This window comes from Lobosporangium transversale (genome assembly GCF_002105155.1).
Source record: "Lobosporangium transversale strain NRRL 3116 chromosome Unknown BCR41scaffold_26, whole genome shotgun sequence".
Classification (NCBI taxonomy): domain Eukaryota; kingdom Fungi; phylum Mortierellomycota; class Mortierellomycetes; order Mortierellales; family Mortierellaceae; genus Lobosporangium; species Lobosporangium transversale.
Genome location: NW_019029004.1, coordinates 346,210 through 364,162, shown reverse-complemented (window position 1 = coordinate 364,162; position 17,953 = coordinate 346,210). Strand labels below are relative to the sequence as shown.

The 17,953-nt window shown below is 43.1% G+C and overlaps 4 protein-coding genes across 4 annotated transcripts; all 4 read right to left on the bottom strand.

Annotated features, from left to right (window-relative positions):
• Window positions 1-1,106: 1,106 nt before the first annotated feature.
• BCR41DRAFT_307977 (hypothetical protein) lies at window positions 1,107-1,466 on the bottom strand (the record flags this gene model as incomplete). The annotated part of the gene is made up of 1 exon (XM_022020886.1): window positions 1,107-1,466. One exon carries the CDS (start codon window positions 1,464-1,466, stop codon window positions 1,107-1,109), a length of 360 nt encoding a protein of 119 aa, XP_021879996.1.
• Window positions 1,467-10,063: 8,597 nt separating this feature from the next.
• BCR41DRAFT_356530 (snRNP subunit) lies at window positions 10,064-10,728 on the bottom strand. The gene is made up of 2 exons (XM_022024663.1): window positions 10,671-10,728; window positions 10,064-10,519 (listed from the first exon to the last, which is right to left on the bottom strand). The coding sequence occupies exons 1-2, from the start codon at window positions 10,671-10,673 to the stop codon at window positions 10,142-10,144; spliced, it is 381 nt and encodes a 126-aa protein (XP_021879995.1). The 5' UTR covers window positions 10,674-10,728; the 3' UTR covers window positions 10,064-10,141.
• A 1,109-nt stretch (window positions 10,729-11,837) lies between these two features.
• BCR41DRAFT_105177 (GCN5-like 1) lies at window positions 11,838-12,724 on the bottom strand. The gene is made up of 4 exons (XM_022019337.1): window positions 12,533-12,724; window positions 12,377-12,449; window positions 12,134-12,266; window positions 11,838-12,018 (listed from the first exon to the last, which is right to left on the bottom strand). The coding sequence occupies exons 1-4, from the start codon at window positions 12,594-12,596 to the stop codon at window positions 11,911-11,913; spliced, it is 378 nt and encodes a 125-aa protein (XP_021879994.1). The 5' UTR covers window positions 12,597-12,724; the 3' UTR covers window positions 11,838-11,910.
• A 62-nt stretch (window positions 12,725-12,786) lies between these two features.
• On the bottom strand, window positions 12,787-17,601 carry BCR41DRAFT_397712 (hypothetical protein; the record flags this gene model as incomplete). The annotated part of the gene is made up of 4 exons (XM_022028903.1): window positions 12,787-15,945; window positions 16,855-16,990; window positions 17,099-17,220; window positions 17,503-17,601. 4 exons carry the CDS (start codon window positions 17,599-17,601, stop codon window positions 12,787-12,789), a joined length of 3,516 nt encoding a protein of 1,171 aa, XP_021879993.1.
• Between the last annotated feature and the right edge of the window lie 352 nt (window positions 17,602-17,953).

Below are 17,953 nucleotides of genomic sequence, written 5' to 3'. Positions count from 1 at the left end.
TGTTTTTTTTCTAGATTAATGCTCAATGGTCCCATTCAAAATACCCGCTGAAAGATCGTTGCGGCGACGCTTCATCCGGCCTTTTATCAACTTGGCTTTGCCTTTAAGTGTCTTGAGTAGCTTGTTCTACAAAATTAAATAGAATATCATTCATATTAGGATACGAGACTAGTTGTTAGCAAGGTGATTAAAAATTAGATATACAAAAAGCATGTCTACCAACCTGGAGAGTTTTTTCTAGATCCAGTTCTGCAGCCTTGAGCTTCTGCCATCCAAAATGTCGCTCACATTGTCGACGTGACATACAGACATTTTGCCCAATCTCTTCTAGATGTAAGCATCCAACCGAATGATAATCCAGGCCATTAGTCGCAGCCGAGCTCCGTTCGTTTACTGCACTAGAGTTATTGAGTACTCTGCTGTTTTGACCATCCGAGTCATCAATATATTTCTTCGTGTTAATAAGGACTACACCAAAGGATGGTGGAGCCACTGAGGATGCTCGCGACCCGGTAGGAGTGGTCGCTAGTGAGGCTGTTGCTTTAGCTTGTTCAACAATGGTCATGTCCCGTACATCATCCCAAACAAGACTGTGGTCAAAGCCGCAAAGTGCATCTTTATCCTTTTCTTTCTCTTTATCTTTGATCTTTTGGCCTTTACTCCTGCCTTTGGCTTTTGATCCCGATGAACCAGCGCGTAAGATACTCTCTGCCTCCTCTTCATCATCTGCGGCAGGCGTTGCCTTGTCTTCGTCTTTGTCAATTATTAAACTTAAAGGCGTGACAGGTTTTCCAAGATCCTGTCGAGCTTGCCGGTCTACACACACTTTGAGTTGTTGTTCACGTCCATCGAGGATTGCGCAAACTAGGCGAACTTGCTTCATTCTCTCACGAATACTAAGAAGTCTCTGACGATCATCCAGATCTGCTAACGTCAATCTACGGCGTCTCTGAATCTGTCCATCAGTCGAAAGATCCTCTGTGCCAAAAGCCCTTGCTTGTGACTCGTGGATTCGTTGAGTCGCCATTAACAGTCCACATTCTTTGGAGCAATACTTGGACCTGCGGCCAGCTGGCTTCAAGCATGAGTCGCGGAAGCATTTTTTTTTACGAGAACCGTGTCGCCCTTTCTCTACATGCATGAAAAATAAAAATAAGTGGGAGTTGGGAAAGCGGGCAAATAAGCTTGGGAAAAAATAAAACATAATAAAGTAAAAAGTATATATTAAGCAACAAACCTTCACAACGCTTGCAGTAGTACTTGTCAACCATCTCGCTATCTTTCTCTGCTACGCCAACACAATCGCCATGGAACCAGTCATCACATCCATCGCAAGCGATCATGAAACGGTTAGGGTCGTAGGGCTCTCGACATATGCAATATAGTCCCTCATCTTCCTCGGTCTTGATCTGTTTCTCTGCTTCACGGGCAGGAGGTTCTTCCCTTGCTACTCGGCTACTGACCATCAAACTACAGTCCTTCGCCTTTGGAGATAATTGAGAACTCTTAGTCAACCCTTCCGACTTGCCAGGAACATTAGCAGACGGCTCGATACGGTCCGCTCGTTTTTGCTTTACAGGTTTTTCACGCAGGGCATCAGCCAACAAAGGTTTATCTGGAGTCAAGGGCTGGGGGTTATCTGTTGATATCACCTTGGTTATCTCATTCTGCTTAAAATCACCAGTGGACACCTGATCCCCAGCAGGTTTACTAAACCTCTTCTTCAGACTACCACTATGAGGCGTGGACACTGAAGTTGCCTTCTTAGCGCCCGAAAGCGGTTTGGATAGCGATTTAATTTCATTAATCTCTATTTCCATGCCCTCAATCTCCTTCTGTAGCCCTCCAACAGGACTTTTATCAGTTTTTGTTGACATAGAAGCTTCGTCTGTTTGAGGACTCTCGACAGCCAACTTCTTTTTAGGCATCTTTTTCTCCTTAGTTGGTGGCAAAGAAACATTGCCTGTAGCTTTAGTATTGAGCATTTTGGATGTATCCCGCGATATTAACGGCGATAATGGTGAGCCGATCTGAAGATCATCGTTAGAGACTCTCCTGGGGCGTATAGTAGAGTCCTTCAAGTCTATTTCAGGAGTGGAGGCAAGTGGTCCAGATGGGAATGTGGATGGGGTAGATGGGGATGGAGTAGATGTAGATATAGGTGGAGTAGATGTGGATATAGGTGGAGTAGATGTGGGCTGAATAGAAGTAAAGCTGGACGACTGAGGGCGAGTGACGGACGGCGCACTCTTTGAAGTTGGAGAAAGGTCTGGCTTGGGCTCTGTGGCCGTACCAGCAGCGCCAGGCGTTGCAGTGATAGGTGTAGTAATTGTGATAGTCTCACTATTCTGTTTTGGGATCTCCTGAACCCGTTCTGATCGCTGCTGCGGTAATGCAATGATGTTTCCATTGATCTTTACTTGAATATCTTCCTTATGCATGTCGACTCGTTTTAGTGGGGCTGAGATCGTCATTGCATTAAGGTTTTCGATCGGAGTAGCTGGTTGCATCTGTTGTTCATTGGCTCCAATCTCAATAACTGAGTGCTCTTCGGTACGGGCCTTCTTAGGGACATTGCTTACTCTCTCAACCTCGGCCTCATCAATAGGGTGCTTCATTCCAACAGTCATTTCTTGAGCAGACTGAAGCATAGGCTTTATGTTAGACTCTCCTGGAACCTCAATCGATGCTTCTGTTAATTCCTGGCTAGGAAGTAGAGTAGAAGATCCTATAGCCTTTTTCTTGGGTGGCATTTTCACAACACGTTCCTTCTTCGGCTTTTCAACTTTTTCTTTTAAGATTTTTTCCTTTGCAGACTTGATTTTCTCTTTCTGTGCCTTCTCCTTAACAGGGCGAGAGCCCTTTTCCTTGCTTCCGCTCTCGAGCCCCTCTTCAAGCTGCTCCGAGTGCTCAGGTTCCATCTGAAAGTCCATAGCTGAGTTGTGGTCCGACATATTCGATAGCTCTTCGAATTGGATGGGGCGTAAAGAATCAGGCACAGGAGCCCCTTGCAAACCAGTATGGTAGCATTGCTCCTGTTGATGGGTATGATGATGGTCTTGACCAAGATAATTCCGATCATGAGAAATCTGTTCCGGAGCCGGCAAGGGGATGTTAGCACTATTATTCTCCTGCGGTTTGCCTGTTTCTATGTCGATTTCTACTTCTGGCTCATTGAGGATTTTCATGAGGCTGAGTGAGCGAGGGGGTAACGAAGACTGGTTTCCAGATGTTTGTGGTTTCTTGGGAGTATCAGGCTTTGAAGGATAAGGCGATGCGGAAGAGGAAGAGCCTGGGACAGAAATTGGTGAGCCTGGGCCTGTTGGAGTCGACACAGACCTGTGGCGAATGTCTGATGCAGGTATTGGGGGGATGTGCATAGTTGAATGGCCATGAGTTGGAGGCGTGATGGGACGATTAATCTCTGGTGAAGGACGGTAGGCTGGCGATTGTGGCTCTTGATTATGGCGATATCCAGAGTGGTCACTATATCGAGCATGTTGTTCATGATCTACAGGAAGGTGAGGAGGACGCTCTACATGATGATGGTGCTGTGTCTGATGCACTGGTTGCTGTGGGGTTGGTGACGACGGGAGCTGTTGCAGCTGTTGTTGTTGTGGATGCGAATGGTGATGGTGTCGAAGCTGTAGTTGCTGCTGCTGCTGTTGCTGTTGTGGCTGTTGCTGTTGTGGCTGCGGTTGTATTTGTTGAATGTGATGTTGCTGTACAGGTGATGGCTGTGGTACGGCCTTGCGGCTCTGCTTAGGAACATGACCCTGCTGCTGCTGTTGTTGTGGTTGTTGATGCTGCTGGTGCTGCTGGTGCTGTTGATGTTGCTGTTGCATTTGGAGCTCAGACATGAAATTCATCACAATAGCCTCATCGTTCTCTGCATGCGCTCGTTCGTGTTGATGCTGCTGCTGGTGTTGACCAGGTACTGGTCTAGATCCGCCTGAGTGAATGTCAGATATTGAGGCTCTGTGAGGAGATGGCGACATGAGGGGCTGCTGAACGTGTTGTGGCGGGGGTGAGGGCTTCGACGAGAAGCCCTGATGGTAATGGTGTTGTGAAGATATATTATGCGAATGGGGACGGTCAATTTCTGATATAGCAGTCCTTACATAGCTAGAGGCTCCACGATGTGGATACTGGGGTGAATATTGCTGATGCTGTTGAGGTTGCTGGTGTTGGTGTTGGTGTTGGTGTTGATGTTGGTGCTGGTGCTGGTGTTGATGCTGGTGCGGAAGCTGGTGCACAGATGGATGGTGTGCTCCCGTATATAATGGTTCGGGGTAAGAATTGCCATAATGTTGTGAGTACTCATGATGTGAGCTAGCTATCGGTGATTCAGGTCCATGTCCAGGTGGGGGAATGTGTCGATACTCGTGATATGCATGTCCTGACACCGATGCTTGTCTTGGCCTTGTGAACTCTGTCGCATTGCTACGGTGAGGAGGTGGAGAAGGCGCCCGACCAGCCATATGCCCAGGGCCTGTATGCCCATAATGAGTAGAATTTGCTGGAGGTGACTGAAGTCGCATATCCATTGCTGATTCACCACTAGAGCGCCTTGGAGGGCCATGTGGCATTGGTCCAGAAGCATTTCCTGATGCTATCGGCGCGCCAGCGTTATGGGTTGCATGTGAAACGTGTCCAGGATGGGAATGAACACCACTAATTGGTCCAGAAATGCTCGGATGTTGACTATGCCGCGGCTGCTGCTGCTGTTGTTGTTGCTGCTGATGATGTGGGTGATGAGGAGGTTGCGGTGTCCCTTGTAGAGAACCTACTGGTGGTTGAAAGACTGGTTCAGATGAGTTTGGTCCAGGTGAGTACTGACTATATGATCTGTATTGTGACTGAGAAGGAATCGACGGCAATGAGCCTGCATTGCCAGAATATGGTAGTGGATTTGATGATGGTGCTGAGGGTAATGAGGACGCTGATGATGACGAAGAATGTACAGGATAGTAACCTGGTTGCGGTGCAGGCGGTTGCTGTTGATGATGATGAGGAGCATGGGACTGCTGTGGGATATGGTGGTGATGATGCTGTTGCTGTTGCTGTTGCTGTTGTTGCTGTTGTTGCTGTTGTTGTGAGTGCTGAGCCTGTTGTGAGTAATGGTATGACTGAACTGAAAATTGTCTGTCATCATGGCGATATTGTTCTGGATGATGAGAGGGTGGAGGTTGATGATGATGATGTTGAGAATGCTGCTGCTGTGAGGGAGGCGGCGGCTGTTTGATGGAGTGAATATATGGCTGCTGTTGCAAATGGTGTGGAGGAGGATGGCTGCTATGAGGGCCAGCGTAATACGCGTACGATCCAGCTGGATCTGGTGACGATGGGTTTAACATGTTCTGGATTGAAGATCGCCTCGGTTCTGACGGATGTCCGGCTCCTTGAAATTGCCCTGGATAACCGTGGCCGTGAGGCTGACTATTGCCATGTGGTCGTTGGCCTTGATCTGCCATGAGCGCTGAGTCGTTGAATGTGTTCTGTCACGGTATGTATGAGTGGTTACAGAAATTGTCAGATCTAATATAGTAGAAGATACAGTAATCAAAAGAGAGGAGTTGGTTCGCCTGATACAGTTTAAAAAGAAACTTAGATCTTATAGTTTTCTTTTTCTCGGTTCGTCCTGTTGTGCTTGTGAGTAATCGTAATGGTGACCCTTCTTTTAATCTTGTTCTTTCTTCATAAATGCTTTAGTGGCAAAATAATAAAACTAAGCTTAATAAAATCCAATACATACTTTGACTACAAAGTGAATGCACATACACGCGCCCCCAATGACAATAATATCCGTTGATAAGGAGGTTGACTAAAGCATAGCGGAAAGGAAGTTGAGAAATTAAAATGGAAAGAAGGATAAAACAAAGGATATAAAGCAACGGGAAGTGTAAAGAGCGTTAGTTGATGTGTAGATGTTTGAAGTCCATGAAGCTTGGAGTTATATTTCTTTTATATTAAAGTTGACATCTGTACCTCTCTTGCCTGGCCTGTTCAAAAAAAAAAAAAAAAAAAAAAAAAAGTTTATTTTGTAGTAAGCTCCAAGCCGTAATCAGATAGTGCAAGGATGATGAAGAAAAAAAGATGGTTTACGTGGCGACAGTGATGCTGATGGAAACAAAATAAAAAGAAGAAACTATTCAACAATGATTCTGACAAGATGACCCGTGCCTTTTTCTTTGCTCTGTGTATCAGCGCGGGGCTGCTTTGTTCAAGTCATGTTCAGGAAATTGTTCTGTGGCTTGGTACAGTTAGCCTTTTTTGTTTTTTTGTCAACTGTTTTCTATTTTACTCAAGGAAAAATGTAAAAGTATAAAAAAATGCAGTCAATGATACATGATTGTGTATCATCACAGATTTCTTCCAGCTGGGGGTTAATAAAAAAATGACGATCAAGTTCTTGCAAGGTGCTTTTGACTCCCACTGAGCTCTGGAAAGGTTGCCCTTCCTCGATATTTTTTAAGTGAGACTGATGGAAAACGTTGATTCTCAGGTGATTGGTGACGGTGGTGTTGGATGACAGAGTAAGGATACGAAGCCTGATTGATCAATGATGGAAATAATCCTTCGTATCATTGCTTTCCACTTTCTTTGAGCTTGATTTCCTTGAGTCTACCTAATGGTGCAGTATTTCGGATAGGGTAGTTAGCTGGGTACAACTTATCCCTTCGTCCGTAAGAAGGGCAAATTTGCTATTATAAATGGGCTTGAAATCCAGCAATCCATAGGCATTGTCTCGAAAACTAAACTGTCATGGAGATATCCTGGCTTCTTTATTTGTGCAATTAAAAAAACTCATGAAGACTTTCCCATGGGAGCCCTTTTTTGTATCGTTTATCTATTGACTGGTGTAATATAGCAGTGATAATATTCGCCGCCGTAGTCTCGACTTGAAAGGAGTGCAATCTGAGTTGATTCATCCTACCGCACCATGGAGCTTGACTAACTTGATCTTTTCCTGTACAGCTCGGCGAGATTTGATTTTCACATCGTTTGCTTCCTCGTCTTCTTGCGTTCCTTGATATATCTGGGTTGGTAAACACTGCTAATAGAGTTTGTTGGGCCTGTTGAAACCAGAGGGAGCCATACCAATATATCATACCCAAGGTGATACATATATCTATGTTGGAGTGAATGCTGAAATGCCTGTGTGTGATTCAGATGCAATGGACATTTATGGCGAAAGAGTGTATTGAAAGGATGGAAGCGATTATGAGAGCAAGGAGGAAGGGGTTTGTATCCCTTCTCAAGTCCTTGGCAATAGAGCATGAGTAGCAGTTGTGATTACAAGTTGATTCCGGAGAGGCCACATGAGTTGAACATAACAATAGTCAGTATTAAAGGCCCTATCTTTCATGCACGGCATGCGTATTATTATTGCATTCAGACCTGGCACCAACTATGCGAGGTATTTTTTTTTCTGGCGTGGGGTTCCTAGTGTTATACGGCCAGGCAGAAAGCTTAATAGACATCAAGCACGCCAAGAGTGAATAAAAAAAATAAAAAAAAAATTGTATGTGAGTAAACAGGAGGAGGATACTGATCAAACAATCAAACAGTTGACGTGCTTCTTTGTTGTTTGCACATACCATCTTGCATCGCGTTTTTTTTTTAAATTCTCGCCCCCATTCCATGCATGTACCGCCAAATATTTTCGAAACAATAAAAAACCGCGATTGCAAGAAGGCATGTGCAGACAACAAAGAAGCACAGCAACTTTTTGCTCACATACATTTTTTTCACCGTTGGTGTGCTCGTTTGTCTTTTAAGCTTTCTGCCTGGCCGTATAACACTAGGAACCCCACGCCAGAAAAAAAAATACCTCGCATAGTTGGTGCCAGGTTTGAAAACAATAATAATACACATGCCGTGCATGAAAGATGGGGCCTTTAATACTATGACTATTGTTATGTTCAAATCATGCGGTCTCTCCGTCTTTACATGCCAAGGAAGAAAGAAAGCAGTAAAAATCAATCGGCAAAAAAAAATTAGCATATATCAAGCTATATAATCACAATGCACTATGTTTACCATTCACTTGCCTCGACTTCTTTGCACATCTGGCAACTTTTACCGTGTATTCATTTCTTGTTAATAGTCATGACTGGATTTGGCAATTGTAGATTGAAGAAGAGTTGTAAACAATACTCAATATAAAATAAAAAAAAAACTTGTTTGTTTCTCTGTTGAAAATCTGGTGAGTATGTGTTTTTTTTTAAAAAAAATGTGATCCTTTTGTTTCGAATTGCATTGCCGAAATATAAAAAAAGCGACCCCACATTGAAAGCAAATACGTGTTCCACATCGACGTTGCAAAAGTCAAGGTAGTGTTCTAGGGGAATCTAAGGGTACAATAAAGGTGTCTTTATTCAGGGGAATTGCGCTACAGAACTAGATAGAAAAGTGGGCCTATTTATACTTGCTAATGTCCTGCTGCAAGGAATGCTCTAGAAAATTGGGCGAAATACTATGTTGTACAAAATTATTAAAATAATTTCGCTTGCAGACGTCGTCGAGGACACACCTTTGTTAAGAGTGCGGGACTGCTCGGTTCAGTGGGATAAAGATGATGGTAGCTGACTGCCGTTCATTTGTGTTGCAGAAGAAGAGATGCTTCAATATATTATGCTAAGGCTCAACATTGTTATATGTATCAATACCGGAATGAAGCGCTTCTTGGTGATGACAAATCATCTCTCGTACAGAATGGTATGAAGCTTGATTAGAACTTATAGACATGAGGAATGCATTGCTAGTTAATAGCCGCTTAGTCTCCATGTAGTTATTGGATAACTCTCTTTCAGGAATACAAGGGTACTGCCAAGACCCGAACAGCCTTTCGTTGGTTGGGTTCTCGAGGAAGGCCAAGCAACCTCCTAACGATCTGATACTCAAAGACACAAAAATATGTCACGCATAATGGAAAATAGAAACTGCGAGGGAAAACAGTCATAGCGGTAATAATATCAATAATTCTTTGGTCTGTAGGCGTCGAGCCGGAGCATGTACTCTTCATCTCTGGAAGAAAGGAGATCCTTCATTCTTTCTACTAGCGGTTATAGCTAGTCGATAAGGATATAGCTTCTACAGCTATAGCCAAGAGAAAGGCCACAGGAGTCCTGTTCATGCGACGGTTATGGCGGGACAGTATAAAGGCTTCTACCTAGCAACTTCTTGATCCCTTGATTTTGTTTTAGAAATTGTCTCAAAAGTAATGTGAGGAGACATCAAAAAAAGGGACTAAGGTAAGGAGATCTCAGGTTGCAACCCAAAGTTGCTATGTGTACACAAATCCTATATTTTGGACTGTTGAACTTAACTGATTCTACTTCGACTATGGTTATGGTTATAATAACATTATCCCCTCTCTGTCTTTTGATATAATAATCTATGCGAGGCGAGGTCTATGTTTTCTGGTCTTTTCAGAATCTTCACATTTAACCCTTTCTTTGCGGACTCGAGGTAAAAGATACTCTATAGAATGTCCAGCCATTTCAACTAGGCGTTATTCTCAATAAAGTTCATAGCAGTTACCTTTGTGTGCCGAACTTGTCATTCTTCGTAGACCGTGTAAGAAAGAGAAAACAAAGCTGTCTTCTCATCTGAAAGAGTAATATGGGCTTTCTCGACAGGCTTTGATGTTCAATATTATTGCAGCCCTAGGTTAAATGCTAAGCCAAACACGGTATTATATCTTCATCTTGATAAAGTAATTTACGTACTCTATCCAGCACCAAGGAGTCGAATCGTACCACTAAGTTTTGTTTCAATACCTTTGTTGACAAACTAATATCCAATCCTCTGACAAGCGTAGTCACCAGCCAATGCTCGCCTCGACAGCTTAACCAATATCACCCTGTAACATCTTCATGATCTTTCTCGGGGGACATCCTTTTCATTTTCTCCCGGTTTCTTCATTCTTGTCATCCTGGACTTTGCACTAGAACAGGAAAATTACTGTATAAGAATGTAAAAAAAAAGATCGCGAAGGGCAGGTTCGGCTAATTTGGACACAAGACTCATTGAAAAATGCATAGGACTGTATAGCAGCTGAAGTGACGAGACGATCCATAAAATAAAAAGATTTATTCTTTGATGCAACAAGATGTGGATGTTATACAGGGTTGTTCTAAATTAAGAGTTTCTCGATCTGGGACTTAATGGTCAAGATTTGAGCTTTGAGGTCAGAACCCTCATTCGAAGTCACTGAGCAGGCAATAACAGGCCGAGAGACACTACAGGCGCGGCCAAGAGCGGTCTTGGAAGGAACAAAGACATAGGGAACGTTTTTGTCTTCACAAAGAAGAGGCAAATGCAACAAAATCTCAATAGGCTCAGTGTCGGCGGTCATAACAATGAATTCGGCAATACCACGATTGAGAGTCTTGGTAACCTCGTTAGCGCCCTTCTTCAACTGCTTATAGTGAGATGCCTGCTGAACCAGATCCATGATCGAATTGGTGAGGGCGGCATCAGCAAGAGGCCAGGCTTTGGAAACTTCTTCAGTCTAATTAGTATACAAAGAAATGTAATGCAATTGGTTAACGATTCTTTTAATCAATCATAAATCAAATGAATCATGGTCTTGGTAACAGCTCAGCATTTATTCAGTTATGCTATTAACTGTGTTCATAGTGATCAAAGGCTTGAAAACATACCATTGTGAGTAATGTAGAAATGTAGAAAGTAAAAGTTGAAGAAAAAGTTGATGTGAAGGTGGCCAAAAAAAAAAAAAAAAAAAAGCACAACATTACGATAAAACAGCCACAGAACCAAAGGCCGTCACAAATGATTTCGGGAGAGCCTCATGCAGATTCTCAAGTGCTTCCTGGACGCGTGGACTATATTAATATTGACATGAATTTATCGATCATGCTGCTTTGCCAAGGGCTTAATGGTATATAAAACCTTCATTCTCGCCTTGATTTCTTCTCATCACCGTTCACATCCTCTCAACATATTCTTTTGTCGTCCACATCCACAACACCCGAATCGCACAAAGGAATTAATTTTCACCACTCACTCTAACATATCGCTATGAGTGTAGTATGTTAGAGTGGTCTCCAATAACTTCAACAGGCCTAGCAAAGCGAATCTAGACCCACAGTTTTTTTTAGTAGCGATTTACGTAGATCAGGAGAAGGCAACAAGATGAAGGAGTAACAGACCTAACAAACCGCTACTATTCTACAACCCCAATTACAGTGGCTAATATGATCGATTGTGTTAAGACAGCAACAGACTGTAATACTCCCAAGTGGATGCTAGAATTATGTGTAAGTCTTCATGATTATTTTTATATTTTTATTTATATTTTTTTTTATTTGTGCAGCCACAGTTTTTTGCTGACTCTCTCTCCTATTCTTTCGATATATAGGATTGCTCTCTCTAACAAGATCGATCTTTCTTTTTAGGCGCTCTCATTTGACTATATGGATGGTGGTCAATAGGTCTATACGCCCAAGAAATACCCATCCATCCTGTGAAGACTTTGTTGGACAAATTACCTGTATTGTGCTAAACGTATTTTCATCGCAATGGTGACATATAATGTATGCAATATTATTCGTGGCCACCTAAAGAGACAAGAACGACCGCATCATCTTCAGCCTGTGGATACGAAAGAACAGTCTCCTTGGATACATCAAAGAGCGATAACAGCGACAGGCACAGGCACAAGAGCAGACACAGACACAAGTACAACGACAGACAGAGGGTCGAGTTTTAGTCAGAACAGCGTCGACTCGCAGTAAGAGGCCAGTAGTATAGAGAGGCAAGAAAATTTAATAGGTAGTATAGTTAGGCTAGAATCTACACACATGTGTGTTCGCAAGCACACTTCCAAGTTTAGAAGCAGCGCGGTCATGGCCAGATTCTCCCTTGCGGTGAGGATTGGGCCTAGATTATGCTGTTTTCATGATTGTGCTGTGAGCTCTCTAATGCTTCAGTAACCTGCTCCATATCCCTCTGTATAACTTGAACCCAGTTCTGTACATCTCCGAGCTCCTAATTGTTATCAAAGTGCAAAAATATTTTAAATTGCTAGAAAAGCTATGAGATCATGTTGAAAAGATATTAAAGAAGCATGGTGGACTTGATATCACTAAATCAAGATGCGTACTTTAAGGGCCGAGTCAAACTGCTGAACAAGAGAAAGCCATTGCGCTGTTTGCTTCGCATATCTTGTCGTTTGAGCCGACAAATTCTTTACTTCTTGTTCCAAGTTCTTCTGGTTAACGAATATCTGTGTCACCCTTTGGAGGGATGTAGACAAAGGCCGGCAGTAAAATATTCACATATATGATTAGATTCTGCTCTCCATGCTAGTTGAGCAGAAGCCTGTGCTCGTATCCACTATACCTACCGGCTATTGAGGATATCCGCAATTGCGTCAGAGAATACGCCTACACTTTGAATAGCCTCTTTTCGCAGTTGCTCTAGACATTACAGCATTTGAATGGTTAAATCGAAGATTGTTTGATGTCGACATACTGTCACTAGCTCTTGACATTAATCGTACCAGTTTCGCGCTTATGAGTTGCCTGCTTTGCATTGTGTTCTTTGACAAGTCGACTAAGAGACATGATGAATTTCTACGAGATTGTCTTTGTGAATGCATGAGGTTGAAAGGGAAACGGGAGGATAGACCTTGTCGAACCTCTCTATTGGAATAGTCGTCTGCCGTATCCAAATATACCTAATATAGTCCATTGCATTAGGGAGGTTGGAGACGAATATACATGTGCAATTTTTTTTTTTTATTCATTTTGGTTTCTACAAATTATCCTCAGATGAGAATACAGCCTGACAGAGTCTTTCTACACAGACCTCATAGTTCGCCGGGCTGTGGTCAGTGAACATGGATCGTGCAAACTGCAGTTCCCCAAAACGATCTTCCACATGATCAAATCGTCGCATCGAGACTTTGTATGCTGTCTTAGATGCCTGTGGCATAGCTGAAGGAGCGTCTGTAGATGGTGTTGTTGCGGTCATGTTCACCTTAGACTTAGCGCTGGGTGTAGGGGTTGAGTATCGACCAAATGGAGAGCTTGGGCGAAACCCATTTGCTAGATTAACTGCAGCTGCGCCAGCAGCTGTAATTGCGGAAGATGCAGAGTACGATTTTGAAAGAGGTACGGAACTAGCGGTATTTGCAGATGGGCGAGATTCCATCGAAGCCGCAATGGTTCCTGTCATCGTAGTTAAAGCCGAGGATCCAGCAGGTACAACTGTTGTGGCAATAGATTCGAGCAAGTATACAGGCGTAGGTGGATACAGTTTATCCGAACTCATATCTGCACGCATCGTCTTGATTAACGACCATGACCAGTCTTGATCTTCTGCTTCTTGAAGCTGCCATCGATCATACTCTGAATACATGGGCATACTTTGGGATCGTTTCGGAGGCTCTGCATTTTTTTGCTTATGTGGTAGTGTAGACTGTGCTGGAAGATTTGATCCGTTGGTATATGTTGATGGAGCGGTTTTGGCATTCTCTGCATCGACCTTATTGCATGTTACACCAATGATCAGGCGCTTAACAATATCCTCTACTATCTGTCCCTCCTCATGTAAAGTGGTCGCAACATTCTTGAAATCCTTCAGGAGTCCCAAGCTTAATGTTGGGACGAGATCGTATTGATGAACAACAGTTGTAATAAGTCCCCGGCAGTATTTCGATAGCGGTAACGACATTACGCATGGCGGACCATATGCATAGCAGTGAATGGGTCGTCCTGCAGGCAGAAACGATCCAGGCGAAGTGACAAATGGTGTTGTGATTTCGGGGTATGCAATACGTTTTTTCGATCGTTGGTGGTGTCTTGTAGTGTTTTTTGATTTGTTGTCCCTGTCTTCGTCACCCTCTTCATCGCTGGATCTATCTTCTTGTTCCTCAACGTATGCTTCAAAATCCTGACTCTTCATCGACCAAAGTAAAGTCAGAATGGAAGCAACACCTCCACCAAGTGAATGTCCGCAAAGAACAAGACCATAATCAGGGTAGTCCTCTAATGCCTTCTTGATGGTCTTGAAGACAGTTGAGGTCTCAAGGGACAGCAGACGAGCAGATGCGTACATTCCTGCATGGACCTTGTACGTTGGCGGTGCATGTTGTTCGCCTCGTTTTCCATTCGATTTGACTGTAGGCAAGACTAGGTCGTCATAGTGGGCGCAGAGATCTGTCAACACATCTGAGAGACCCAGAGTGCCGCGGCACGTTAAAACAACGCATTGTGCTCCATGGTCCAGATTGATATAATGGACCAACGAGTGCATTTTAGGCGCCTGGAAGCTACCTTTTGCACCTGGATCTGTAAATGATGAGAGAAGGATTGAGTCCAGTGGTGTTGAAGTGTGCGTTGCAAATGCATGGTGATTTGGGTGATCACCGTATGGTGAGTAGACAGTGTCACCAATAGTACCGATACCCAAGATCCTCATGAAATTATGTCCATAACTAGCCGAGGCATAGCGCATAAACCTTTGAATATTACGGACAAGATGATCTCGTGGGAAATTGGCAGGATTGGGCTCTGTTGGTTCTTTGGGTGGCGGAGACGGTCTAAAATCCTCATCATCTCCCAACTTCAAGCCCACCATGATGGGCATAGCGATTGGATTACTGTCAGGGAGCGAATTGTCAGAGTCGTTTCGAGGTTCATCCATTTCTGTGATCGTCAACTGGGGGTCAGAACTGTCAAGGCTTTCACGTTCGTTGCCCTTTCCGAAGGTCGTTTGTTTTGTCATTTTAGAAAAAAACGAATGTCCAAATTTTTTTCCAGTTAATCCACCTTTGAGACCGAATGACGGCCCAAACTTATCGCTGGATTTTTTCTCAGTAGGTACATCATATGAAATCGCATTCATCTCCATAGAAGACATAGTTTCGGACGATTGTGTAACTTCAACCCAATCCGTGTCGTCCTCAGACCAGTCAAGTGAATCCCTAGTCTCGCTTGTTCTGATCTCACGTTCCTGCGTCCTCATTAAGACTGTACCTTCACCTTCGCCACCGATATGCACTTTTTGGTTCTTCTTGAACTTTTTTGTCACGGTAGAAAACATTAGTCTCAAATTGTTATTGGCATTTCGATTTCCTTCAACGGCTAAGGATTCGGAGGGGGCGAAGGTCTCGCTAACGGAAGGGGTGTGTCTAGAGGAGCCATTTACTGAGCCATGAGAGTTGGCGACGATGGAAGTAGTGGCATACTGCGTTAGGGTAGTGGCAACAGATGCAATAGACGAAACAGAGCCTCGTCTAGACCGTGTAGTAATAGCCATGGATGAAGTGGCACCTCGAGAGCTAGATGTGGCTTCAACTGATGTTGGGTAATGGTGCTGTCGTTGCAAAGATGAGGAGGATGTGTTTCTGTCGTGATGGATGGCTGGTAAAGGCTTTCCTAGATTTGACAAATCGGCTCCCGGTCGAACAAAAGTTTGTGTAGTTGTTGTTGTCAATGTCGTTGTAGTCGTCACCTGAAGAATGTCCGCGCTCAACACCTTCTCAATCTGAGTCGTTGTCATGTCTTCAGTGACATCATCTGGGTCAGTTATTAATGTGTTTGATAAATCTCTCAAAAGCTCTCCTGAATCTTCATCATAGTTATCGATAGCGGACTGTTCAATAGTTGTGAGATGAGTAGCGTTAACATCACCAAGGATCTTGGGTTTGGGCAATACAACACCCTCGTACACTAGCATGGTGCGAATGGATTTTTGGGTGCGCTTGTGTGTTGCTGCCTGTAGACATGCAAAAACCGTAAGGGCTTTGGTGATTGATGCCAATACTGCCATTTTCCCTGAACTGGTGATGGCAAAGTCTTCGTCTTCATATACTTCCTTCTTGACCAAGCCTACAACAGCAGCTAGTGCTCTCGATGTTTCAGTTGATCCGAACAAGCCGTCTACTATGCGTACCGACTCTTCTGCAGTCTAAACGGTAAATAGATATTTAGAGAAAAGCATATATCAGTCTTACATGCTCAGCTCATTCAAATACTTTGTTTACTAAGAGAAAAGGTAAAACACATGTCTAAAGGACAATTGAGTGCTGACAAATGTCCATGAGCTAATTCGTTGGCAGTGCAGTATGGTGTATGCACGTCTAGATATTGCTTATAGACAGAAAGTCACATCCAAACCGAGGATAGAGTTGCAATTATTGAATAACTGCAATCATATGCCTACATCTAGTACCCACGCTTCTATTGCCCGCCTGAAAATGATCATCCAGATGCCATGTGTTGTTTTGCGACCATAATTTGTTACCCCTGTTTATCTCGTGTGTGATATTTAGTCTGCTTTTATGAGTGGGGGGGGAGTGAGGAAGACGTTGGACAAATGTGTATGTGTATTGTAAAGTGAAGTGGCCGAATTGTCGGATGCGTGTACTGTTGCACATGACGTGGGGAAAAATCCGATAAGCTCCACTCGTTAATTTAAGAGGAATAAGCCCAGTCGAAGGGTCCTTGACCCATATTTTTGAATTATGGAACTTCTTTAAAATTTGACATGCGACTGCAAAGCCCTGACAGTGATTCATTTACACCCCTTTATACTCCTGAATCACATTGCTATCATTCTGTCCTAGTGAGCTTTCACATTCATAAACGTATGGGGTATTTCCATCGAATAGTTATAGAAGCTATAGATTGTCTTAATTACATGATTACCGGATGAGATGCTTTTCCCAGTTTGATTATCACCTCCACTTTCCTTTCTATCATATCTGTGTCCCTGACCCAAAGTAACCCCAAAAATTTTTTCTACATAATTCGCTTGGATATCCATCTTCCATATTGATAAAAAAAAAAAAAAAAAAAAAAAAAAAAAAAGACTTACGCGAATACCGGCAGTTAATGTATTGGATACGAGTTGTAAGCCCGAGATTGAAAACAATTCTGCTAAAGTAAAAGAGTTGTGGATCACATACACGCCCAATGATGTGTATTTGTCTAGGAGCATAGTAAACGCATCACTGAAACATGAGCCCAAAAAAAAATAGGTATGATGATCAATGATCATTTAATAATGGCTAATAGAAAAGCTTAAGCAGTAAAGTAGCTGACATGTTTCTCTAGCTTACTTTGGACCAGTATTGCCCTTGAGGATATTTAAGATCTTTGCAGTTGACACCGCTGCGAGGAGTGATCTCCGACTGATGCCAAGCGTGGCGCTTGTTCCATGCTGTAGTGTCTCCAAGAGAGCCTATTGATATAATGGTTGATAGCAGAACCTCCAGTTAAGCATAAAACTTTTTTTTATGTTGATAACGTGAGTATGTTCAATTTCTCTTCAGAGAGATACATATTCAGGGTCTGTCTTTTGCCACTTCCTTTTGGGATTTAATCTGAGTAGGAAGAGTGGTGCCAGTTTCAGATCCCACTTGGTCTGTGGACCGTCCCTTTTTTTTGGTGGCACTCAGGCTAAAAATTTTCTTTTTTTTTCTTTTTTTCCTATTTAATAAGCACACAGCCAACTTGCCTCAACTATGATGGCTGCTGTTCGAAGCGATACACGGGCACCTAGACTGACGGTTGAGATGAGTGTGGCTATAGACTGTGGCAGAAGTGGGGTAGAGACTTCCATTGAGGCTTTTATATTGTGTGTGCAAGGTTAGAAGGAAATAAAGAAGAGAGGGTGTTTTTTTTTTTTTTTTTTTTTGGTGGGGTTCAAAATTTACAAAAGACGGTAAGAATTGTACATGCAAAAGGAGGAAAAATGTTGACGGGCACAACACATGGGTGAGCTAGTGCAAAAAGTTCTATTTGAGAATTGAAATGTGAAAATGGAAATGCAAAATGAAAGACAAAAAAAAAAAAAAAGACAAGAGAGAAAAGAGAGAAGAGAGGAGAGAGAGATAGAAAGAGAAAGGGGAGAGAGAAAGAGAGGGAAGAAAGAGAAAGAGTTTGTTTCCCCATTTTTTGTCACACTGTCAGCA

Excerpts from the sequence above, each read along its gene's own strand:
- BCR41DRAFT_105177 (XM_022019337.1), bottom strand. The coding sequence starts at position 12,596 with ATGTCTCTTAGTCGACTTGTCAAAGAACACAATGCAAAGCAGGCAACT. Across the intron at positions 12,450-12,532 it reads AACTCATAAGCGCGAAACTG|AGCAACTGCGAAAAGAGGCT; the intron begins GTACGATTAATG and ends TGTAATGTCTAG. Across the intron at positions 12,019-12,133 it reads AGTTTGACTCGGCCCTTAAA|GAGCTCGGAGATGTACAGAA; the intron begins GTACGCATCTTG and ends GATAACAATTAG.